Source organism: Sminthopsis crassicaudata, chromosome 4, assembly GCF_048593235.1.
Source record: "Sminthopsis crassicaudata isolate SCR6 chromosome 4, ASM4859323v1, whole genome shotgun sequence".
In the NCBI taxonomy this organism is placed as follows: Eukaryota; Metazoa; Chordata; class Mammalia; order Dasyuromorphia; family Dasyuridae; genus Sminthopsis; species Sminthopsis crassicaudata.
In genome coordinates, this window is record NC_133620.1 from 16,259,644 (window position 1) to 16,286,389 (window position 26,746).

At 34.4% G+C, this 26,746-nt stretch overlaps 1 protein-coding gene across 1 annotated transcript; it reads left to right on the forward strand.

Annotated features, from left to right (window-relative positions):
* Positions 1 to 1,437: 1,437 nt before the first annotated feature.
* On the forward strand, positions 1,438 to 26,746 carry LOC141541565 (cytochrome P450 2J4-like). The gene is made up of 9 exons (XM_074265794.1): positions 1,438 to 1,731; positions 4,543 to 4,705; positions 9,339 to 9,488; positions 11,487 to 11,647; positions 13,407 to 13,583; positions 16,603 to 16,738; positions 18,042 to 18,229; positions 24,029 to 24,167; positions 25,460 to 26,746. Exons 1-9 carry the CDS (start codon positions 1,519 to 1,521, stop codon positions 25,639 to 25,641), a joined length of 1,509 nt encoding a protein of 502 aa, XP_074121895.1. The 5' UTR covers positions 1,438 to 1,518; the 3' UTR covers positions 25,642 to 26,746.

A 26,746-nucleotide genomic window follows, 5' to 3' on the forward strand; every position in this document is an offset into this window, starting at 1 on the left:
TATAAATATGTATACATATACAAATATATAGAAATGTGTATACATATATTGTATTTAACATGTATGGGACTACCTGTCATCTAGGGGAGGGAGTGGAGAGAAGGAGGGGAAAAGTTGGGACAGAAGTTTTTGCAAGAGTCAATATTGAAAAAATTACCTATGCATATGTTTTTGGATATGGATTTCCCTTTCTAATGTAAATTTTCACTCTGAAACTTCCCAAATATTAGATTTTGAGGCCAGGACCAGGCCATTCCCTGCCTCATTTCTTGCCTGGCCTTAATCACTGATTGGGAACTGAGACTTTATAGAGGCTTTAGATTAAAAAGGTCAAGGTCTCTCATGCATGATCTATATCTTGCCACTGAATCCAGATGACTAAGGAGGAGAAAGTGAGAACAATAACTTTGGATCACACTCTTAAATCCAATGCACTTAGATGTCATGGCATTATGTGATCTCATGGTCCTCTTAGAGAACAAACAGCAAAGCAGGAGAAAGAAGAGGAAAAGGAGAGGAAGTGGAGGAAAAGAAGGAATACAAAGAGGAGTAGGAAAAGAAAGAGGAGGATAAGGAGGAGGAGAATACTGAATTTTTCAGTTAATTGAATTGATGTTTTAATCTAATTATTATCCATTATTCTACATATATTAGAATTTTATTTTAATTATTTTTGTTTATTCCACATACATTAGAATTTTATTCAATTTATTACACTTATATTGACATTTTAATCTATCCCTTCCAATCTGTTGGAATTTCAATCTAATTTATTCTAATGCTATCCAATTTTTATCATTATTATCTATTATCTATAATTATCTCAATTTATTCCAAATCTATTGGAATTTTATTCTAATTATTCCAATAAAGTTGAAAATATTTTCTCTAAATCAACTTCACAGAACCATTTAAATTTAATCCCATACCACTCAGGGTGCCTGAATCCTAGGTTTAGACACCCCGAAATTAGTTCCCAAGCCCATTTGAAGGCAGCTTGCAATAGGAAATAGAGTGCTGACTGGATCACCTGAGCAAGGTTCCACTGAAGGCTCTGAACCTCAGAAGGAGCAATGGGGCTTTGTCAGTTTCCTGTCCTCTCTGGCTCTCAGCTTGCAGCTTTCCACAATGAAGGCTGAGGTTCTGGGTCCCTTCTTGCCTCAAAGCTCTGGCTCTGTGATTTGGGGCTCACTGGGTGCATTTGTCTGTGTATGGAACCTCCTCAATCCTCTCTGACCAGATTGTCTCTCTGGTTCCCAGCTGACAAGCTGGTATTTTCTTCCTGTAGAGTGGGTGGTGTTTGTTCTCAGGGGCAGGACCTGGGAGAGGGCAGAGGGCTGGGGCACAGAGCAGAGGCTGGGGCTCTCCCTAGCTGGCCAATAAAATTAGCCCTGGCAACAGCTCCACAGAGATAAATACAACTTGAGTTAGGAAAACTACTTCCAGTGGCCCCATATCAGGAAGAGAAGAGGGAGGAGGAGTTTGGCTCCTCTGACTTTCTTGCCAGAGCTAGGAAAAATGCAGCTCTCTGTGAGAAACATGATCCTTTCTCTTTGGGAAGGAGCCCCCATACAGAACCTACTTCTTCTCTCTGCCATCATCCTGACCCTGACACACTATCTGCAGAGAAGAAGAAAGCATCTAAACTACCCCCCTGGCCCTCCAGGGCTGCCCATATTGGGCAACTTCCTCCAGATGGACTTCCAAAAACCCCAAGTCACCATGCAAAAGGTAAAGAACGAGATGGGAGTGGAGAATCCACTGGGTGTGAGGGGATCACATGAACTGGGATATATGTTGCATAATATGCTGGAGTGAGCAGCAACAAGCCTGGGTATTCATTTCTACTCTGACTTTCCCTGGGAAGAATTCTTTTACAATGGAAATAATGTCTGGTTTGGGGCTTAGAGGGTAAGGTTCTCAGCCTCCTTCTGACCTGTGAGACCTGAAGAAACTTCTTACATGTGGAGTGTGTCCTTGTGGAGCTCCCTTTTGTACGTTGTCAGGTTTACATGCTTTCTGAGATAACTCTGACTCAATTTCTGTGAATCTAAGTCAATGAGATAATGATTCTAAAGTCCTTTGTACACTGATGGACACCCATTAAGCATTAGATAAATGTCAGCTGTTATTATTACTATTACATATAAAGGGATAAGTGAACTCCTTGAGAGACTGTTACTTTTTGTTTGTTTTTGTTTTTGTTTTGCATCTCAGAATTTAGCACAGTACCTGTTACATAGTAAGCATGTAATAAATGTTCATTATTAGACAGACTGGCAGAAATTGCACAGGCAGCCTCTGAAGTCTCTTTAGATTATAGAATCAGAGGTACTTAATCTGGGACCATTGAATTTAAGTTAGAAATAAGTTTTGATCCCTGTACTTTAATATAATGATTTCCTTTATAATCCTACACCTTTTATTAATACACATTTAAAAACTTCCTTCTGAGGAAGACCATATTATTCAATATACTAATGAAGGGACAATAACATTAATAACAAGAAGAAGAAGAACAATACACGCACACGCACACACACACACACACACACACACACACACACACACACACACACATTTATAAGTTAAGAATCTGGAGTCACAATTCTTATCTTCAGACTTTGTACCAGTCTTTGTTGTTCACTTGACTTGTTGGTCAATTATGGCTATTAACATTATGCTGCCGACATGTTTCAATTAATTTGACCAAACACTAGCAATGATTTTCTAGACCTGCCATCACAATGCTGAGTAGAATTATGTACACTCTTCTCATCTTCTATATAAAAAATTGTTTCACTTTTTTTGTATCCTGGACCCCTCTGGCAGTCAATCTGGGGAAACCCATGGACACTCCCTCAAAGTCATGGTTTTAAATGCATAAAATTGGAGTATATAGGAAAGTAATTATAATGAAATTTAAAGAAAATAAACCAAGTTGCTAAGACTCAAATATTTTTAGAGAAAATTTACTTGTAAAACTGGGTTTTTTTATATTTAGTTTGATTAAAGCACACTTATTTACATTTATTCCTTTGAATTCCACCTTAATGTATTGAGCCAACCATAGCCCATTGAAATTATTTTGGTCAACTACATCTCCCAACTACCCTTCCAAATTTAGGGTTTGACTGCAAATTAGATGAGCACTCCATCTCTGCTTTTATTAGAGTAATTAATAAAATTTTAGACAGCCAGGACCAAGAACAGATCCAGGTATAACACAACAGAGATCTCCTAACTGAACTTTTATGATTCCCATGTTGATACTTGGTCTCAATGTAGTATCTCCTGCTGCCTCCCAGGTGAAATTGAAGTTTGCACATTTATAGAGAATATTCTGTGCATTATCTCATATGATACTCAATATACACCTCAGAGATAGATACTAGATAAGTAGAAACAATATCTTGGAAAAGATTCACTAACTGGTTCCGGGTAGGGGTCAAATGGAGAATCTATACTCAGATCTTACTAGATTTCAGGTCCTATACCCTTATCACATCCCATCACTCACCTCATTTTCTTTTTTTTTTTTCTTTTTTGAATTCTAAATATCCCTGACTCCTGAAAATAGTCATCATATGCTATAAAATTAAGGACTTTCACTGACTAAGGTCCTTGAAGTAGAAGAGAATTATTTTGGGCACTATCAAGAAATAATACCTTCGGATTAGGGGGTGACAGCCTCTGAGTGTCTGTTACCTGAGTCCCATCTTACTAAGTTCAAAGAAGCTCATGGCCATGTTGGCAGCAGAATTGATTGGTTTTTATCTCTCTCAGAGATCATTTATTGAATTTTGAGTGGGCTTTGTTTGATGTCAGGGAAGTAAAGATCTAATCAGTCAATTAGCAATCATTTCATAAATACCTGATATGTATCAGGTACTATCCTAGGTGCTGGAGATTAAGAAAACAAAAATGAAACTGTCTCTGTCTTCTGGGACTTGACATTCTACCCATTGCAATGAACATACAAAGGGTTCAATTGTTGACCTTGAAGATTTTCCTGTGTACTAAACTCTGAATTTTTCTGTGTCATATATTCTAAGTCCACCATGCTTCTTTAAATATAATAGTGAATGGAATGTGTCCTTTTTTGCCCTGAATCTTTTGGAATTCAATGGTCCCATCAAAGCTCAGCTTCAGCAGGCCATCTTCTGCTGAAAGCCTTCCTGCTACCAACCTAGCTGCTAGTCTCCCCAAAATCACTTAGAATTTCCTTTTTTATATTTAGTATTGACTTAAATATATACAGATCATTTTCTTCCAATATAAATTTTTCAAGGCAAGTGACTTTCTATCTTTGTGACTATCTTATCAGCTTATCAGGACCTAGCATAGCAATTGAGATACAGTTGGATGATTCGGTGTTTGTTAGGGTGAGCTGAACTTAATTGAGTAAAACTGGATCAGACTGAATTGAGTAGACACCAATGGAATTGTTTCACACATGTTAGAATATCATCTAATAACAATATTTTTAAAAATTAACCTGAAAGGCAATGGAAGTTTTCACCCAAAATAATACTGTTTCAGTTTGTCAAGAAATACGGAAATATTTTGTACATGAATGTGGTCAGAGAAAGCTTTATAATAGTAACTGGATTGCCAATGATCAAGGAGGTCCTGGTCAACCAAGGCGATGTGTTTATTGCTCGATCCCAAATCCCTATCCACCTTCAAATCTTCAAGTCATTTGGTGAGTGCTCTGAATTAGTTGGTAAGCTGTTTCAATCGGCATTTCTTAATCAATAATGATATAGATCATGTTTTCATATAAGTTGTGATGTCTTCAATGGAAAACTGCCTACTTACTTTTTTTGACCATGACATTGGTGAAATCAACAAGGGCCATTTGAGATGCCTTGGGCCATTCCAAATAGATCTAATCATTCAGATTAGAATTTGGGCTCCTCAAAAAAGCAGGGGTTGCCATCCTGATCTCAGATCAAGCAAAAGCAGAAATTGTTCTAATTAAAAGAGATAAGGAAGGAAACTATATCCTACTAAAAGGTAGCATAGACAATGAAGCCATATAAATACTAAACATATATGCACCAAGTGGTATAGCATTAACTTCCTAAAGGAAAAGTTAAGAGAGTTGCAAGAAGAAACAGACAGCAAAACTATAATAGTGGGAGATCTCAACCTAGCACTCTCAGAATTAGACAAATCAAACCACAAAACAAATAAGAAAAAAAATTAAAAAGGTAAATAGAACATTAGACAAATTAGGGATGATAGACCTTTGGAGAAAACTGAATGGTGACAGAAAGGAGTATACTTTCTTCTCAGCAGTTCATGGAACGTATACAAAAATTGACCATATATTAGAACATAAAGATCTCAAAATTAAATGTAAGAAGGCAGAAACAGTAAATGCCTTCTTCTCAGATCACAATGCAATAAAAAACTACATTCAATAGGAAGTTAGGGGTAAATAGATCAAAAAGTAATTGGAAATTGAACAATATCATCTTAAAGAATGACTGGGTGAAACAGCAAATTACAGAAACAATTAATAATTTCACCCAAGATAATGACAACAATGAGACATCATACCAAAATTTGTGGGATGCAGCTAAAGCAGTAATAAGGGGAAATTTTATATCTTTAGAGGTTTATTTGAGCAAAATAGAGAAAGAGAAGATTAATGAATTGGAACTGCAACTTAAAAAGCTAGAAAAAGACCAAATTAAAAACCCCCAACCAAAAGATAAACTTGAAATACTAAAATTAAAAGGAGAAATCAATAACATTGAAAGTAAAAAAAAAACTATTGAATTAATAAATAAAACCAAGAGTTGGTTTTATGAAAAAGCCAATAAAATAGATAAACCATTGGTAAATCTGATCAGAAAAAGGAAAGAGGAAAATCAAATTGTTAGTCTTACAAATGAAAAGAGGGATCTTTCTCCCAATGAAGAGGAAATTAGAGAAATAATAAGGAGTTACTTTGCCCAACTTTATGCCAATAAATTTGATAACTTAAGTAAATGGATGACTACCTCCAAAAATATAGGCTTCCTAGATTAACAGAGGAGGAGATAAATTGCTTAACTAGTCCCATTTCAGAAAAAGAAATAGAACAAGCTATTAATCAACTCCCCAGGAAAAAATCCCCAGTACTAGATGGATTTATATGTGAATTCTACCAAACATTTAAAGAACAACTAGCCCCAATGTTATACAAACTATTTGAAAAAATAGGGGATGAAGGAGTCCTGCCAAACTCTTTTTATGACACAGACATGGTACTGATAGATAAACCAGGTAGATTAAAAACTGAGAAAAACTATAGACCAATTTCCTTAATGAATATTGATGCTAAAATCTTAAATAAGATATTAGCAAAATAGACTTCAGAAAATTATCCCCAGGATAATACACTATGATCAAATAGGATTTATACCAGGAATGCAGGGCTGGTTTAATATTAGGAAAACTATTAGTATATTTGACCATATAAATAATCAAATTAATAAAAAACATATGATCATCTCAATAGATGCAGAAAAAGCATTTGATAAAATCCAACATCCATTCCTACTAAAAATGCTTGAGAGTATAGGAATAAATGGACTATTCCTTAGAATAATCAGGAGCATATATTTTCGACCATTAGTAAGCATAATATGCAATAGAGATAAACTGGAACCTTTCCCAGTAAGATCAGGAGTGAAACAAGGTTTCCCACTATCACTATTACTATTCAATATTGTATTAGAAATGCTAGCCTCGGCAATAAGAGTCGAGAAAGAGATTAAAGGAATAATAAATAGTAGGTAATGAGGAAATCAAACTGTCACTCTTTGCAGATGATATGATGGTATACTGAGAAAACCCCAGAGATTCTAATAAAAAGTTATTAGAAATAATTCACAACGTTAGAAAAGTTGCTGGGTACAAAATAAATCCACATAAATCCTCAGCATTTTTATACATCATCAATAAATTGCAACAGCAAGAGATACAAAGAGAAATTCCATTCCAAACAAATGTCAAAAGCATAAAATATTTGGGAATCCATCTACCAAAGAAAAGTCAGGAATTATATGAACAAAATTACAGGGCACTTACCACAAAAATAAAGTCAGATTTAAATAATTGGAAAGACACCCAGTGCTTGTGGACAGGCCAAGCGAATATAATAAAGATGACAATACTCCCCAAACTAATCTATTTATTTAGTGCTATACCAATCAGACTCCCAAGAAACTATTTTAGTGACCTAGAAAAAATAACAACAAAGTTCATATGGAAGAATAAAAGGTCGAGAATTTCAAGGGAATTAATGAAAAAAAAAAGTCAGATGAAGGTGGTCTAGGTATACCTGATCTAAAGCTATATCATATAGCAGCAGTCACCCAAACCATTTGGTATTGGCTAAGAAACAGACCGGTCGATCAGTAGAACAGATTAGGTACAAAGGACAAAAAAGGGTACAACTATAGCAATCTAGTGTAATACCAACATTAGGGTTAATAATTCATTATTTGGAAAAAAAACTGTTGGGAAAACTGGAAATTAGTATGCCAGAAATATGGATCCACACTTAACACCATATACCAAGATAAGATCAAAATGGGTCCATGATTTAGGCATAAAGAATGAGATCATAAATAGATTAAAGGAACAGAGTCTAGTCTACCTCTCAGACCTGTGGACAAGGAAGGAATTTATGACTAGAGAAGAACTAGAGATCATTATTGATCACAAAATAGAAGATTTTGATTATATCAAACTAAAAAGTTTCTGTACAAACAATACTAATGCAAACAAGATTAGAAGGGAAGTAATAAATTGGGAAAATATTTTTATAGTTAAAGGTTCTGATAAAGGTCTCATTTCCAAAATATATAGAGAATTGATCCTAATTTATAAGAAATCAAACCATTCTCCAATTGATAAATGATCAAAGGATATGAACAGACAATTTCAGATAATGAAATTGAAACTATATCTACTCATATGAAAGAGTGTTCCAAATCTCTACTGATCAGAGAAATGCAAATTAAGACAACTCTGAGATACCACTACACACCTGTCAGATTGGCTAAGATGACAGGAACAAATAATGATGAATGTTGGAGGGGATGTGGGAAAACTGGGACACTGATACATTGTTGGTGGAGTTGTGAAAGAATCCGTCCATTCTGGAGAGCAATCTGGAACTATGCCCAAAAGGTTATCAAACTGTGCATACCCTTTGATCCAGCAGTGCTGTTATTGGGCTTATATCCCAAAGAAATACTAAAGAGGGGAAAGGGACCTGTATGTGCCAAAATGGTTGTGTCAGCTCTTTTCATTGTGACTAGAAACTGGAAGATGAATGGATGTCCATTAATTGGAGAATGGTTGGGTAATTTATGGTATATGAAGGTTATGGAATATTATTGCTCTGTAAGAAATGACCAGTAGGATGAATTCAGAAAGGCTTGGAAAGGCTTGCATGAACTGATGCTGAGTTAAATGAGCAGAACCAGAAGATCACAATACACTTCAACAACAATATTGTATGAAGATGTATTCTGATGGAAGTGGTTATCTTCAACATAAAGAAGATCTAACTCACTTCCAGCTGATCAATGATGGACAGAAACAACTATACCCAGAGAAGGAACACTGGGAATTGAATGTAAAATATTAGCACTACTGTCTATCTACCCAGGTTACTTATACCTTTGGAATCCAATACTTAATGTACAGCAAGAAAATTGGATTTACACACATATATTGTATCTAGGTTATACTGTAATACATGTAAAATTTATGGGATTGCCTGCCATCGGGGGGAGGAAGTGGAGGGAGGGAGGGGAAAATTTGGAAAATGAATACAAGGGAAAATGTTATAAAAAAAATTACTCATGCATATATACTGTCAAAAAAAATTATCATTATACAATTAATTAAAAAAAAAAAAAGGATTTGAGCTCCTTCCACTGTGCACATCTGTCCAAAGCAAAAAATCATCCAGTAGCCAATCATCTCTGAGGACATAAGAAGCTTATGTTTATGTCTCCAAGGCTACATACAGACTGTTGGACCTCAGAGGCATAGCTCCTCTGTTTTGTCTTTAGAAATTTCAGGTATTTCCAAGTACTCCACAGTAAAAGTTTAAGTGGCATTTTCCTAATTAGCCTAAACTCTTTAGGAACAGGAACTAACTTATCATTATTTTATATATCAAGGAGAGTGTTTGGCATATAATAGGTGTCTGTTCAGTTTTTTAAGTGTTTGTTCAGTTGAATTTCATAGTGGGGAAAATAACATCAGTAAAATTACAGATCTTTTTAAATAGTGATATAAATTATTATTAAAATTATTTTTAGGCTTAATCATGTCTAATGGCCAACTATGGAAACAGCAACGAAGATTTGCCTTAATGACTCTAAGGAACTTTGGTTTGGGAAAGAAGACCCTGGAAGATCGGATACGAATGGAGGCCAAGTGTCTCATTGAGGCTATCAGGGAAGAAAAAGGTGAGCGCTGGTTAGACAGAGATGTTTTCAATTTCTTGTGATTTCCATTTGGCCAGATGAACATTAAAGATAATATGTACTTATGGATGGGAGAAGCAGGGGAGGAAAGGTCATCCCTAGAGTAGAGACAGGCAAAATATTACCCTCAATTTCCCAAGGAATGTTTTCAAAGATCCAAAATTGTTCTTTAGGGAAAAATAAGTCCATAAGCCAAGAAAACAAGCCTTGATGGTTCATTCTCTTGAATTCCATTATAATAATTTTCTTCCATTAAAACTAAGACTCTACATGTTTCAGTTTTTCAAATATCACACATGGAGTTGTCTTGGTTGGCCCCTACACAAACATGGACACACAATCCTGCCTCTATTTTCTCCTGCTGTCCTCTAACTCTGTTTCTTCCAAATCATTCTTCTACCTATGTACTTATTGAATCAACTATTTTCATTTCTTGGTATGTCCTCTTGCATTCTCTTTTTTCTTTTCTCTTTTGCTTTTCTCTCTTCTTCCTTGCTCTTTAGAATATATAAATATACATTCTCAAATACATATTGCTGTCTTCATTTTCAAAAATTTTGATTATATTTAATCATTATTTTCTTCTTTTTTCTTCTTTGACTAAGAAAAAAACAAAATGCTAGTAACAAAAACTATCCAAACAAAATAAATTCTTACATTGGTCATGCTCAGAAACATGTCTTATCATGTAATCTAAACCTATCAGGAGGTGGGTAGCTGGAGCATCATTGATCTTCTTGAGTTTTGGTTGGTATTTCATTGATGCAAGGTTTTAAATCTATCCATGTTATCTTTCTTTGCACAAGATTCTTAGTGTAGACATTCATTCTCCTATTCTCTCTCCTCTTTCTATGCTTCTTTTTTTCTTTTCTGCCTCCTCCCATTCTCATCTATTTCCCCTTTCTCCTCATCTTCTACATACTCTTATTATCATAGATTAAGAGTAACTACTTAAGCTTGGAGACCATAAATCCAAATATCTTCCCCTTTCTTCATACCAATAAACTGAGGAGTGTAACAATTAAGTGACTTTCCCAAGATAAATCAATTAATAAATATTTATTGAGGGCCTACTACTGTATTCTAGACATTATGCTAAATCCTGAGGATATAATGAAAGGAATAAGAGAGTACTTGTTCTCATTGATTTCCTAGTCTAGGAGGACAACAACATGCAAACAACTATGTACAGACATAATAAAGACAGGAGAAACTGGAAAGAATCAATAATAGGAAGGCACCAGAATCACAATAAAGTTACCCAATTAACAAATATCAAGCTAGGGTTAGAGTTAGGACTAGAATTTGAACAAATGTTTGAGGTTGGCCAGGTCTTCCTGTATCCAGGTCCACTTACACATTACTTTATATTGCCTCCCTTCCTTATTTTCATTCTTTTCACTTTTCTTTTAATTTCAGTATCTCTGGGTATAACTCTACTACTCCTATACATACAAATAGCCCACAAGGATATATATAATCATGGGTATTGATATATCTACACATATTTATGGACACAGATGCATGTGTGTTCTCCTAATCATTACTCAGAATAACACAACTTTTTGGATTTATACACCACATATCAGCTATATAGTTCTATTTCTGATATATAGAACACAGAGAACAGAAATGCTCTCAGGAGTCACCTAGTCCAAGCTCTTCATTTTACTTAATTACAAATGGAGACAAAGACAATAAAGTATCTTGTTCAAAGACAAATAGGTAACCCAATGTGAAACAAAATATGCCAATCAAATTTCAAGTCTTGACAGAAACATTAATAAGTGGACATATTTTTCACCCTCTCACATCAATTTAAGCAGTAGCTAGTTATGGACTAACATACTAAAGTAGATGTGTACTGGGAAGTGGACAGTGAAGGTGAAAAAAGTATTGAAAAGAAAAAAGTTAAGAATTCTGCTGGATTCCTTTAAAGGTCAAGGATGAAATCTTTCTCCATTCTATTCTGGTCAACAGCACAGCCTTTTGACCCCCACTATGTGATCAACAATGCTGTTTCTAACATCATCTGCTCTGTAACTTTTGGGAATCGTTTTGAGTACCACGATTCACAATTTCGGGAGCTCCTGAAGACTGTGGATGATGTCATGAAGCTTTTGGTCAGGTGGGAGTGCCAGGTAATAGAGCATCTCCTTCTGGGAATGGATGAATCAATTTCAACTGTCTCCATGGCAAAAAGAAACCAGAATGACTATGTGATTTTGGCAGGAGCTGAGTCAGTTTATATGACTTTCTCTAAACAGTAAAAGGGCTTGAGAGTGGGAGAGGAAAGAAACAAGATCTTTATAAGCAGTGACATGAAAGAACATGCCTGGGGAACCTGTGCTTTTCCAGAACACTGTGATCTCCAGATAATAAGAAACCAATTTCTGAATAGTTTTATATATTTTCTAAATATAGATATTTACCAAGATTATCAATTTACAAACATTTACTAAGCATTTATTGTGATCCAAGTATTGTGCTAGGTGATGAGATTGCACTAATTAAAAATGAAACAGCCCCTGACTTCAGGTGCTTGGCATTCTGTTAGAAGAGGCAATATGCCCTCAAATGGGTATGTATGTAACCAAATAAATATAATGGTAAGTGCAGTATTAGAAGCCAGGATGACTAGTAAAGACTTAATGGAAAAGTTGTCTCTTGAGCAAAGTTTGAGAGAAATTACTTTTTACAAAAGAGAAAGAGAAAAAGATAGATATAGAAACAGAAACAGAGAGAGATAGCAAAGATGGAGGGAGGGAGATTTAGAGATGGAGACAAGATACAGAAATAGCTAGAGAAAGAAAATGAGAAACGGAGAAGGGACAGAAGAAAGACAGATAATTTAACTGTTTTCTGTTATGGTTTGTAAATAACATTAAAAATAGTAGTTCTTACCTCAATGCCTTTGCACTAACTGGCCTTGTTGTCTGGTATGCTCTCCCTTCTAATCTGTAATTGCTGACTTTCTTCAAGAATGAGCTCCAGTTTCACCTGCTACTGCAGGATGGCTTTCCCAGTGCATCTAGCTGTTAGTGCCTTTCCCTCACAAAATACTTTTCAACAACTCTGCATACATCTTAGATGTCCCTAATTATTTCCATAGTGTCTATCCCATTGCAAGGGGAACTACATGGAGAACTAGAACTGGAATTTCTTCCTCTTCCTTTGGATGCTCAGGACTCTATTTTATTGGCATATAGTTAATGCTTAATAAATGCTTGTTGATTAATTGATTTCTTTAGATCTTCTTCTCAACAATCCTTTGAGATAGTTGCTATTAGTATCCCCATTTTAGAGATAAGATAACTGAGACTAAGGTAAGTTAATGTTTTGCCCACCACTAATAAATGTCTGAGACAGAATTCTAACTCAGGTGTTTCTGATTCTTATTCCAGAATTACATCTACTCTTCCTCCTAGTTGGTCAGTGACTCATGTGTCACTAGTTCATGATTTCCCTTAACTACTCAAATGTTGGATTATGAAAGAAAATGAAGGAAAAGTATAAATGCCATTGGCTCTCATCTGCCTAAGTGAAACAAAATGTAATTTAGGAGAAGCGAATTATGTGGGGCTAACTGGGAATGATGGGCTCAAGTGATGGCAATTTCTCTAGAATGCATGTCTCCACTCCTTTGCAGCTGTGGAGCCTGCTTAGATTGGTGTCATCTCAAAAGTTATTTTGATGAGTCAAAACATGGTCAAGGGCTTGGTGCTTCCCAGTTGCACAGCAGCTTGAGTGTTAAAATTAACTACAGTATGACATGAGAGATAGTAGTTACAGGGAGGGTGAATTCAGAAGCACACATTTCATGACCCAACAAAAGGTAAAATCTATGGACTGACCTAAGATCATTCAGCCATCTTACCCTGTTCTTTTTATATTATTTAGCTCTTCAATATATTTCCTTCTGTAATAAAATTCCTGCCAGGACTTCATCAGAAGCTCTTCAGAAAATTTAAAAAGCTAGAATCTTTTGTAGAAGATGTGATCAAACAACACAAGGAAAACTTGAATCCAGAGGAGCCTCAGGATTTCATTGATGCTTACCTGAAGGAGCTGTCCAAGGTAATGTAGACATCATAGAAAGTGGGCATTTTGTATAGAAAACAAAAAAATGTGCAGAATTGGGAAAGGGGAGTTGTTAAATTTTTCAAAATCTTGTATTTCTCTCATAATATAAATTTCTTTCCTCACAGACAATCCTAGGAGGTAGAGTATAAGTGATGGAGCTTACTAGTAAGAGCTCTTCATTTCTATTTAGGATTGGAAGAGACAATAATGCTCACTGAGTTACATACCCTAATTTAAGATAGGGGGAAACCAAGGGATAGAGATGTTAATTGACTTGGTCCAGTTACAAAGTTGTTGGGAATTGGAAACTGTATTTGAACCAGATTTTTCTGTTTCCAAGTCCAGTGTCCTTTTCATTAAAAGCTATTCTGATTGCAATTAAGTTTTATTCCTTATATTTCATCCCCAAGATTTTATTTCTCTGTACCTCACTTTTTTTCACTTATAAATTAAAATAAAATTCCCCTATCCTAATCCTATCCAGAATTATTGTGTGCACATACTTTGTAAATTTTGTGAACTATAAAAATAAATTTAATTATCAACCTTATGTAGACAACCAAAAATATATTCACTTTTGAGAATGTGTTTAACAGTCAAACATATGGTCAATATTACAACCCATATCACTCCTGATTACTGTAGAATAAAATTTAAAATGTAATTTAGAAATGTTTAACCAAATAAATAAAAATGCATTAGAACATAGATAATTTAAGTCAATATGGAACTCCAGGGATCTTTATGAATGGTCTGATGACCCTATTTCTTTTTGAGTTTGATACCAGAGGGGTTCCTTCCTAATTTAAAAATTTTTGTGATTATGTCATCTTTATCAAAAAGTACTGGACCTCTACATGAATTATAGATCCTTTATTCATCATCCAAGTTTTATTAGGAAAAAAATTATTTTTCTAAGTTTCAGTATCTCCATTTGAAAAATTGGTCAATATTATTGGCATATCTGCTTCACAAGATAATGGAGAAACAAGCCAACAAATTGTAAAGCATTTTATACTATTTTTACTCAATAAAATAATTACCAGAAGGTAAACTATATATCTATAATAATAATAATAATAATAATAATAATAATAATAATAATAATACAAAGAAATGGCAACAATTCTGCTACTTAGATACATATGGTATGTAGCAACATTTGCAAAATGTTGTTTTTTTTTTCCCTCTCCCAGGCAGTGCCATGAGATAGCTAGCACAGGTATTATCTCCATTGCACAGATGGAGAAACTAAAAACAAAAGAGACTAAAGGATTTGTCCAATAATTATGCAGAGTGGACATATGAAACCTGTTCTTTTGACATGCTCTAACTGCAGAGCATGAAATATGTATATATGAACATAGAATGAAAAAAAGAGATTGTCACGTCAATTACTTTGAAAATGGTTAAAGCATTGGATTTGGAATCAGGAACACCAGAGCTCAAATCTGATCTCAAAATACTAGCCTTGTGATACAGGAAAAGTTACTCAATCTGAGTTTGCCTCAATTTCCTCAAAAGTAAAATGAGTATAATAACTCCTGTCTCACAGGGTTATTGTGAAACTGAAGATAAAAATACATTTTTCTTTAAATTTACTTATTTTTTTAAAAAATTCTCCTCCAGTTAAATTCTAAAAAAATTTGTTTTACATTTTTAAAAAGATTTTTGAGCTCATTTATCCCCTTTATCCCCTTCCACATTAAGAAACCACATATGAAGTTATGTAAAACATTTCCATAAAAGTCAAATTGTGAAAAAAAAAACATAGATCTCTCACCCTAATGAAATTTTAAAATAAGTTAAAAATTAAATTAAAAAAAAGAGAGAAATATAGAATTCTTCAATCTGTTTTCAAAACAAATCATTTCCTTCTTGGATAAGGATATAATTTTTCAACATAAGTCCATCAAAATAGTTGTGGATTATTGTATTACTGAGAAATATAAAGTCAATTATAGCTGGTCATCCCTGAACATTGCTATTACTCTTTATATAGCATATTTCACTTTGTTCATCAAGGACTTTCTAGTTTGATTGTTTTTCCTGAGTTCATCATGCTCATTATTTCCCAGAAAATAAAATTATTCCATCACAAATGCATGCCACAATTTATTTATTCATTCCATAATTGATGGGCATCCCCTCAACTTTTTATTGTTTTTTGTCCTGAGAAGAAAGCTGCTATGATTTTTTTTCTTTATATAGCTCATTTTCCTTCCTCACCCCGTTTTTTTCTAAATCTCCTTTAGTACTCATTGTATCAGCAAAACTGTGAGATGATCTACTATGATTGACTTAGCTCTTCAAAGCAATACAATGATTATAGATAAGTTAAAAAGACTCATAATGAAAAATGCTATTCACATTCATAAAAAAAATCTGACAAAATCAGAATGTAGATAGAAGCATTCAATTTTCCCTTTAGGTTTTTTTTTTCACTTTCCCCTTTCATTCTGTTCCTTCTTTCACAACATGATTAACATAGAAATATGTTTAACATGAATGCAAAAAAAAAAAAAAAAAAACATGAATGCAGAACCTATATCAAATTGTGCAACATCTTAACAAAAATAGAAGGATGGAGAAAATTTGGAACACACAAATTTATATTTTAAAAGTGTTAACTTTTTGGATTTTTTTTTTGCCTAGGAGAGTATGGAGAAAGAGAAGAACAGAGGAAAAAAAAAAGGTTTTGCAAGGGTGAACATTGAAAACTATCTTTGCATGCATTTTGAAAAATAAAAAGCTATTATTAAAAATTTAAAATTCACATTTAAAATGTTAAAATTGTTTGTAGCTATAATTGTAAAAATATTATTTTTTAAAAAGCTAAGACCTCTCATTCTCAGAAACAGGGATTGTATTCTTGGGGGTAAAAGGAAAGCCCAAAATCTTTCACCTTGACTTTGACCCATGGTTCCATTGATCCTGACAGCTCTCCATGCTTGGTGAAAGCCATGATTATTTTGTGAATTAACCAACTACTCCATATCTTTTTTAATTTAAGGATAGCATCCATTCTAGTTTTAATGAAAAAAATTTAGTCTACTGCACCCTGGACCTCTTCTTTGCTGGAACAGAGACAACTTCGACCACACTAAGGTGGGCACTGCTGTACATGGCCCTTTATCCAGAGATCCAAGGTACAGTGATGGCACCAAGCTATGCAACCCTGTAAAATTCTGTTCAAAAGAGTTCCCATTTACAGAAAGCTTCAAAATTTGCCAAGCATGTTACCTCATCTTCCTTCAATTCTCATTGGAATAAAGCAGTGATTGCCAATTTCCTCTTTATATAGAACCCTTTCGAATTCAATTTTTTTTTTCAAGTTGCTATATGATATGATATGCTAGCTGTAGCCTAGGATAATAGAAAGTATAGAATTTGGAGTCAGGATGATATAAATTTAAATATTGTCTCAAAAATGTCCCTACCATGTGACTGAACAAATTACATATCTTCTCTCAATCTCTGTGTTTTCATCTATAAACTAGGGACAATAATAGTTCCTGTCTTATATGGTTGTTCCCAGAATAAAAGAAGTTGATAAACATTAAAAGTTTTGTAAACCTAAAAGTGTTACATAAATACCAGATATTATTTTATTACTTTTCTTATAGTGTATAATAACTACTTTTTTTAATGAAACAGTAAGTGATAACAAAAAGTAACAGTATGTGATAACAAAAAGTAACATTTTAAAATTTATTTTTATTCTATTAAATATGATGAATTATCATAAATTTCAAATTAGAAATACTTAATTGAAGGATATATTATTGATTCAATCTACAGAAGGTGATAAGGTCTTTAGATTAAGTGTTGGAAGGCATCTTAGAGCCCATAAAGTCCAATCCCTCATTTTAAAGAATTGAAAAACAAGACTGAGAGAAATTAAGTGATTTAAAGACTTTAAAGGAAGTCTAGGGAGATCTGATCATTTTAGACTTAGAGCAAATGAGACCTCAAATGGTTCTTATTCATGGATCTCCAATGGTCCCTGATAAAGCCAAAATTTGAATCCAGGTCTCCTGTTTCCAACTCCAGAATATTTTCCATGACGTCACATTCCTATATATCTTCTGACCCTGCAAATGTTTTTATTTATCTTTAATCAATGGAGTCTTCAAGCTACAATGATTGGCAAGTTCAGTGAAGGGTCAAGTCAAACTTTTACAAAACCAAGCATATGATCAGGAAAAAAAAATGAATGAAAAGGGAAAGAAAGTCTTGAATTCACATCTACCTAGATATGAGAGATTGAGCAAGTCCCTCGATTTCTGCCTTAGTTTTATCTTAAAAAAGGGGATAATTATATCAGGATCCTTCTGGCATATTTGTGATGATCAAATAAGATAATTATTTGTCAATATTTTGCAAACATTAAAGCACTCTATGAATGGGAAATAATCTTTGGATCTCAAAAATCCTGCCTCTACTTTCCAGGCAAAATACAAGAAGAGATTGACAGGGTGATTGGTCAATCTCGACAGCCCACAATGGCTGATAAGGAGAATATGCCCTACACTAATGCAGCTGTTCATGAAGTTCAAAGAATGGGAGATATTATTCCTTTCAATGTACCCAGGATGGCTGCAGTTGATACCACAGTGGCAGGATACCATGTGCCTAAGGTAAATGGCTTTTTGGTTTTCCCCTCATGAACTTAAAGAGATTATGTTTCCACTTACTTCTAATGCTCTGTTATTGACTAACCATTTGTCTTGCTCTGTGAGCTCCTTTCACAATAACAGCTCTTTCTAAACCAGGTTATCTAAACACACACAAGTGTGTCTTTATAGTCAAGATACAAGGAAGCTGGTGGTTCTGATCCAACAAAACCCAGTGGATAGAGAAGTAGAGTCAGGAATACCTAAATTGAAATTCAGCCTCAGATGCTTACTGTGTAACTCTTAACAAGTCACTTTACCTGCTAGCCTCAGTTTCATCATCTGTAAATATGAAAGGATTCTAGCCCTAAAATCTATAATGCTAAAATTTATCCAGCCTGTATCAAAAATTTTGAGTAGGATCCCTTAATACATAACATAAGTCTTACACAGTATCTGTTATTTTTAACCATCATTTCTGACAGGACTGCTGAAGAATTTTACTGATTTAGGGCACATTGCTATTTGTGAAACTTACTCATTTACAATCTGATGCAAAATATGGTCCCACATGGGGCAGAGTGGAAGAGGTCAGCTGGAAGACAAATTACCTGGTGATGATGGCATCAAAATTGCCCCAAAAAGGCAATACAGAATAAGGCAGTTTGGGATCATTTCCTCCTTCCACTAGCTGAATGAACTTAAAAGAGTCTGCCTTTCCATGTATTGATTTACTCATCTGTAAAAATGAAAAGGATGGTCCCAATAGCCTCTACAATCTCTTCTAATCTGAAAGTTATGACTCTGAGAGGCAGAAGCAAGATGGCAGAGAGCAGACATGGCTTTCTGTGATTTTCTCTGACCTCTCAAACCAATAGTATATTAAGGCTCTAAGTTTGTTTTGGAGTGACAGAACCCACAAATATTTGAAGTACAACAAATTTCCAAAAGAAGAAACTTTGGAAGAATTTTAGAACATGTCTGTTTTAATCAAGCAGGGGAAGAGGCTTCCAAACACAGATCACAACACACTAAATCAGGCCACTGCTGCATCCCTACTTCAGGGAATCTACTACAAAGGTTTTAGGCTACTCTGTCCTGGTTTAAACACATATTTTTAGCAGATTCACTGCAAAACACCCAAAAGTCAATACAAAAGGCAAATTGAGAGCCTCTGAGATTAAGAAGATTGTGGGACCAGATGTGCTTACCCAGCTCCAAAAGCCAATCAGCAGAACAGCCCCAGGTCAAACTAAAGTGGCTATCACTCCTTTATCTTAAGAGCAAACTTCAACCTTAGAATAATGAATAAAAAGCAAAAACAACTCTGGCCACAGACAAATTTTATGCTGAAAGAGAATAGACTTCAAATTCTGAGGATCCAAAAGGCAAGCCAATTCCAGATGAAGTCCCAAAGGTTGATATGTGTTGGTCTTCATCAAAGATGAATGCAAAGAAATATCTTAAAAGAGAGTTAGAATAAAAATGGGAAAAGAAAATAAGATCTTTGCTAGGGGGTGTGGAAAAGGAAAACCAGAAATTATTTGAAGAAAAATCCTTTAAAAATAGACTCAATGAATAAGTACATAACTCCTTATAAAATAGATAAGAAAAAAAGTACATAACTCCTTATAAAATAGATAAGAAAAAAAGAAACCATTCACTGAAAAACAAAACCTGTGAAATGGGAAAAAAAATCAATGAATACTTTATTATACTTCATATAAAAGTTCAAAATAGCAAAAGTTTGCTGAATGTAAAAGGAGATAAAATAGTTGACTAAAGAAAATAATCCACTAAAAATTAAAAATTGAATAAAGGGAATGAATTGATGAGGCTTCAATTATCAGTGAAACAAAACCAAAAAAAAAGAAAAAAATAGAGGAAAATGTAAAATATCTCTTTGAAAAAACAACTGACCTGGAAAATAGATTTCAGATAAATAATCTAAGAATTATTTATCTTCCTGAAAACCATGAAGAAAAAATAGTCTAGATATCATCTTTCAAGAAATCATCAAGTAAAACTTCCTGTATGTACTAGAAGAAGAGAGTAAAATAGCCATTGAAAGAACTCACTGATCACCTTCTGAAAGAGATCCCCAAAAGAAAACTGCAATGAACATCATAGCTAAATTTAAAAATTATCAAATCAAGAAGAAAATATTGCAAGAAGCCAGAAGGAAATAATTCAAATATCAAGGAAGCAAAATTAGGATTATCCAGATCCTAACAGCTTCCACTATAAAAAATCTAAGGCTATGGAATCTGATGTTCTGAAAAGTAAAGGAACTTGGATTGCAGCTTCAGCTGAAGTAAAAAAAAAAAAAAAAAAAAAAAAAAAAAAAAAAAAAAAGCAGAGGTAGCAACTTTTATCTCAGATAAAGCAAAAGAAAAAATAGATCTAATTAAAAGAGATAGGAAGGAAACTACATCCTGCTTAAAGGTACCATAGATAATGAAGTAATATCAATACTAAACATATATGAATCAACTGGTATGGCACCAGATACCTTGTGGAGAAGCTAAGAGAATTTCAAGAAGAATTAGATAGAAAAATATACTAGTGAGGTAATCTCAACCTTTTTCTCTCAGAACTAGACAAATTGAACCACAAAATAAAAAAAGAAATAATTTAAAGTAGTAAATAGAATCCTAGAGAAGTTAGGGATGATAGAACTTTAGAGAAAACTGAATGAAGACACAAAGATCTTTTTCTCAGTAGTACATGCTACCTATATATAAAAAAATAACATGTATTAGGACATGAAAATCTCAAAATCAAATGAAGAAAGGCAGAAATGGTAAATACATCTTTCGCAGATTATAATGCAATAAAATTTACATGTAATAAAAAGCCAGGCCAAAATAGGCAAAAACTTAATTGGAAAGTAAATAATCTAATCCTTAAGGAGTGGGTGAAACAACAAATCATAGATACAATCAATAATTTCATTTAAGAGAATGACAGTAATGAGACAACATACCAAAATTTGTGAGATGCAGGCAATGCAGTTATTAGGGGAAATTTTATGTCTCTAGATATTTACTTGCATAAAATAGAAAAAAAAGAAGATCAATGAATAGGTTTTGCAATTTAAAAATCTAGAAAAGGAACAAATTAACCCCCCCAATTAAACACCAAATTTGAAAACAAAAACAAAACGGGAGATTAATAAAATTGAAAGTAAGAACACTATTGAATTAATTTAAAAACTGAGTAAGTTTTATGAAAAAAATTAAAAAGGTAAACCTCTAGTTAATTTGATTGGAAAAAAGGAAACAAGAAAATCAAATTGCTTGTCACAAAAATGAAAACTGAAAATTTTACAATGAAGAGGAAATTAGAACAATAATTAGGAGTTATTTTGCCCAAGTATATGTCAATAAATATGACAATCTAAGGGAAATGAAGTAATACCTTCAAAAATAAAGAATACCCAGATTAACAGAAGAGGAATAAACTACTTAAATAGTCCCTTTTAGAAAATAAAATAGAACAAGCTATTAATCAACTCCTAGGAAAAAAAATCTCCAGGACCAGATAGACTTCTATGTGAATTCTAGCAAACACTTATGAGAACAAAATTAATTTCAATATTATACAACTATATGGAAAAAATGAGGAAAGAAGGGATCATACAAAATTCCTTTTATGACACAGAAATGGTGCTGATACCTAAACCAGGAAGGATGAAAACAGAGAAAGAAAATTATACTTCAATTTCCCTAATGAATATTGATGCAAAAGTCTTAAATAAAATATTAGCAGAAAGATTACAGAAAGTCACCCCTAGGATAATACACCATGACCAAGTAAAAATTGTACCAGGAATGCAAGGTCAAATATTAGGAACTCTATTGGCATAATTGAGTACATCAATAACCAACTAAGAAAAATCATATTATTATCTCAGTACATGCAGAAAATCATTTGATAAAATCCAGCATCCATTCCTATTAAAAACACTAGAGAGTATAGGAATAAATTGAATTATCTTTAAAATGATCAGTAGCTTCTATTTAAAACCATCTGCAAGTATCATATGTAATGGGGTCAAATTAGAATCATTCCAAATAAGAAAAAGGATGAAACAAGGTTGGCCAATATCACCATTACTATTCAATATCATATTAGAAATGTTAGCTTTGACATTAAGAGAAGAAGATGATGATAATAGAATTAAAGTAGGTAATAAGAAAACCAAATTATCACTCTTCGCAGGTAATATGAAGGTATACTTAGAGAAGCCTAGAGAATCAACTAAAAAAACTACTAGAAACAATTCACAACTTTAGCAATGTTGTAGAATACAAAATAAATCATCAGAAATTTTATAAGTCACCAATAAAATGCAAAAGCAAGAGATAACAAAGAGAAATTCCATTCAAAATAACTGACAATAATATAAAATATTTTGGGGAGTCTATTTGTCAAAGCAGAATCAGGAACTATATAAACAAAACTACAAAACAATTTCCAAAAACATAAAGTCAGATCTTATCAATTGGAAAAATGTCAAATGCTCATGGGTAGGCCAAGTGAATATAATAAAAATGACAATACTACCTAAATCAATCTACTTACTCAGGCCATAACAATCAAACTCCCAAGAAATTATTTCCCAGACCTAAAAATAATAAGAACAAAGTTCACTTGAAAGAACAAAATGTCAAGAATTTCAAGGACATTAATGAAAACCATGCAAATGAAGGTGATGTAGCTGTACCAAACCTAAAATTATATTATAAATCAGTGAACATCAAAATCATTTGGTACTGGCTAAAAAAAATAGTTTGGTTAACCAGTGGAATAGATAAGATTTACAGGACAACAATTTCAATGAATATCATAATCTTGTGTTTGACAAATCATCAAACCCCAGCTTTTGGGAGAAAAATATTTTTTTTCAATATTTAACAAAAACTGCTAAGAAAACTGAAAAATAGTGTGGTAGAAACTAGGCATTGACCCACACCTAACACTGTATACCAAGATAATGTCAAAATGGGTTCATGATCTAGACATAAAGAATGATATTATAAGCAAATTACAAAAACATAGAATAGTTTACCTCTCAAATCTATGGAGGAGAAAGGAATTAGTGACCAAAGAAGAACTGAAAATCATTATTGATCACAAAATAGATAATTTTGATTTTATTAAGTAAAAAAAAAGTATATAAACAAAACTAATGCAGATAAAATTAGAAGGAAAGGAATACACTGGGAAAACATTTTTACATTTAAGAGTTCTGATAAAGGCCTCATTTCTGAAACATAGAGAATTGACTCAAATTTATTATTCTTCAAGCCACTCTCCAATAGACAAATAATCAAAGGATATGAACAGACAATTTTCAGATGAAGAAATGAAAACTATTTCTAGTCATATGAAAAGGTAGTTCCAATGGCCTCTACAATCCTTTCCAGTCCTAAAGTTATGACTCTGTAATATTGGGGTTCTTAACTTGGAGTCCATGAGCTCAATTTTTTTGTTCATATTGTTATGCTTGTATTTCAAGACAATTAATTTCCTTAATGATCCTATGTATTCTATTTGATTCATTTAAAACAATTATTCTGAAAAAAGGGTAATAGGATTGCCAGCCTTCCAAAGGGTCTGTGATCCCAAACAGGTTGGCAGTCCTGCCCTAAGAAATCTGGAGTTCTATAACAGGCTTGGTCATTAAAAAGCCATGTGGCTTCAGAATGTTCTAGGCTCCCTCTGACTTTCAATTCCCTCTTCTGTAAAATGAGAGGGTGGACCAGGTTCTTTCTTTCTCAAAATACCTTGAAATCAATTCTTTTCTTTTGTTTCCAGGGGACCATGTTGTCGACCAACTTGACTGCCTTGCACAGGGACCCTAAGGAGTGGGCAACCCCAGAAACTTTCAACCCAGAACATTTTCTGGAGAATGGCCAATTTAAGAAAAGAGAGTCTTTTCTGCCTTTCTCAATTGGTGAGCCACACTTAGTACAGAGAGGGCCCTAGGCCTTGGGGCAGCAACTATTTAACATGAAGAAACTTCAAATTCCACTTCCTGAAACCCACATCATGTGACTGCATATACTAGTAATAGTAATTGTCTGTTTTTGTCAAAATAACAATACTAGGAGTAGGAGAAGGAGCAGAAGGAAGAGGAAGAAAAGGAAGGGAGGGAGAAGGAAGAGTAAGACAAAGAGGGGGGCAAGAAGAGGAGCAATCACATTAGTACCTAGCACTTATATAGTCTTTAAGGTTTGCAAAGTCCTTTACCTCTTTATCCTGCAAAGTGCATGCTATTATTGTCCCCATTTTACATATGAGGAAGCTGAGACTGAGAGCAGTTAAGTCTCTTGCTCACACAGTTTCTTAGTATCAGGGCTAGAATTTTAACTGAGGGCTTCCTGACTCCAGGTCCAATAGTTTCCACTGAACCCATCTGGCTTAAATTCAGAGCAGGAACCGTTCTTTCTTAAGGCTACACAGAAGCCAGTTCTTAAGACTCAGAACTAGAAGGACGCTTGAGGACTACATCATCCAACTCCTTCATTTCACATTTGATCAAAATTTGGCCTATTCAGGTTAAGTGACATGTCCAGTGCCATCTCAGTGAAAAACATCTCAGTGGGATGTGAATCCAGGTCATCTGCCCACAGTATGAAGTGTAAGGGGGTTAAACTCTTGAGTTAATGCACTGAAGGCGGATAACCAAGCACTTGGGGCTGATTGCCGATTGGAAAATACTCTACGGGAATGTGTTTAGAAAATGGTCCTTCCCACTATCCTGTGCTGGCCCAATTGTTTGGTGTATATAAAGAATTGTAGGAGGGACTAGCGGCTGGAGTAAGATTAGCCAGAGCCACTTCTGGGTGGGAGACAAAGAGGTGAGGTTGCAGAGATCCTGCATGTCCATTCCCTTCACTTCTACCACTAAAGACCAAGGAATTTTGCTTATCCTGCCGCCAGCTGATTCTAAGGTGTCCAGGGTGCTAACAAGGTCATTACAATGAAGTATTTCACCAGTACTAAATTTTTGAGGTTGGCTGTGAGATGGCGTGGTGGACATGGTGCCTAAAATGCAGCAAGGAAGGCTTGGGTCCAGATTCCACCTCTGACAATTATCAGCATTGTGATTGTGAACTAGTTACTGGACTTAAGGCAAATCCCAATGCTAGGATTCATGCCCAGGCCCTCGAGATCCCCAATCTCAATCCCTGCCTGTGCCAAGTATTAGTGGATTTACTCCTTTCTGATCTCCTTGCTTTTCAGGAAAGAGAGCCTGCCTGGGAGAACAGCTGGCTCGGGCTGAGCTCTTCCTCTTCTTCACCAGCCTGCTCCAGAAGTTCACATTCCAGCCTCCACCAAACACCCAATTGAGCCTAGATGCCCAATATGGTACCACCATGTCTCCTCTCCCCTACAAAATCTGTGCCATTCCTCGAGAAATATAGACCAAACAATGCCAGGGGGTGATTTTCCAAGAGGCACAAGGAAAATCTTGAACCATCCTCATACTCCCTGGTAGGGACACAGAGAGAAGTCAAGGAGGGAAAAAGATGAGAGAGACCAAGAAAGGGTATCTGTTGCTCAGTATGAACATTTTTCACTCAGAAAAAGGAGAGGCGTGAACACCAGCAAAAGGATAGCATAGAATACTTACTAGATTGGAAGTCTAAGGGCTTGGGGGTCACATCTCAATCCTGTCACCTATGAGCTGGGTAATTTCAGGTCATATCCTTGAAGCTCTGCCTCTTTTTTAAGATCTAAACTGAGAAGGAGGAAGATCTCTAATGTCTCTTCCAGTTCGAAATTGACAACCCTATGATGCTCTGAAAAGAGAACCAGTGCTATTCTTTCCCTAACTCAAGCAGTGGGGCCAAACTTTGGTTATTTATTCCTCTCTCTTTCTCTCTTGTGCTTATAACTCATACAGTGGATGTGATTTTAGGGAAGGCTTCAGAAACTTTAAATCCTATGGTTATTAGGATGAGCCTAAGAGATCCTTGGCAAATATTATTTTCTTTATGTCTTTGGATCTATAGCATCCAGTCCAGTGCCTAGCATAGAGAAGGAGCTCATTAATAATGATCATTGTTTTAATCTCTAAAAAACTTCCTTTCACATTCATAATTCCTTTAACTTTCACATTATGGAATATTATCCCATTTGTTGATGAACTGGGTTTCTCATTCTTGTTAAAAGCCATATTATTGATGATATATCATAAGCATTCTGCTATTAATTATACTCACATTAATTTAAGAATGCACCCATCTTTGTTTTGCTCATGTTTCTCTTGATTTCCTTGTTCTTAAGAGAGATGTTTACAGAAAAAAAGATTTCCATGTTGATAATCAAAATCTAAACACAAAATGTAAATGCCAATGTTTATTGGTGAGATAATTAATCCTCATTTATTATTTGTGTTATCTTTTCTAATGTTCCTCATTAAACTATTAAAAATGCTGAGTGAATCTATAAGGAGGTCTTTGTACCTTGTACCATGGAGCCATCTTGTTGGAAAATTGCTAGCCATGGCCAATAAATTAATTCTAC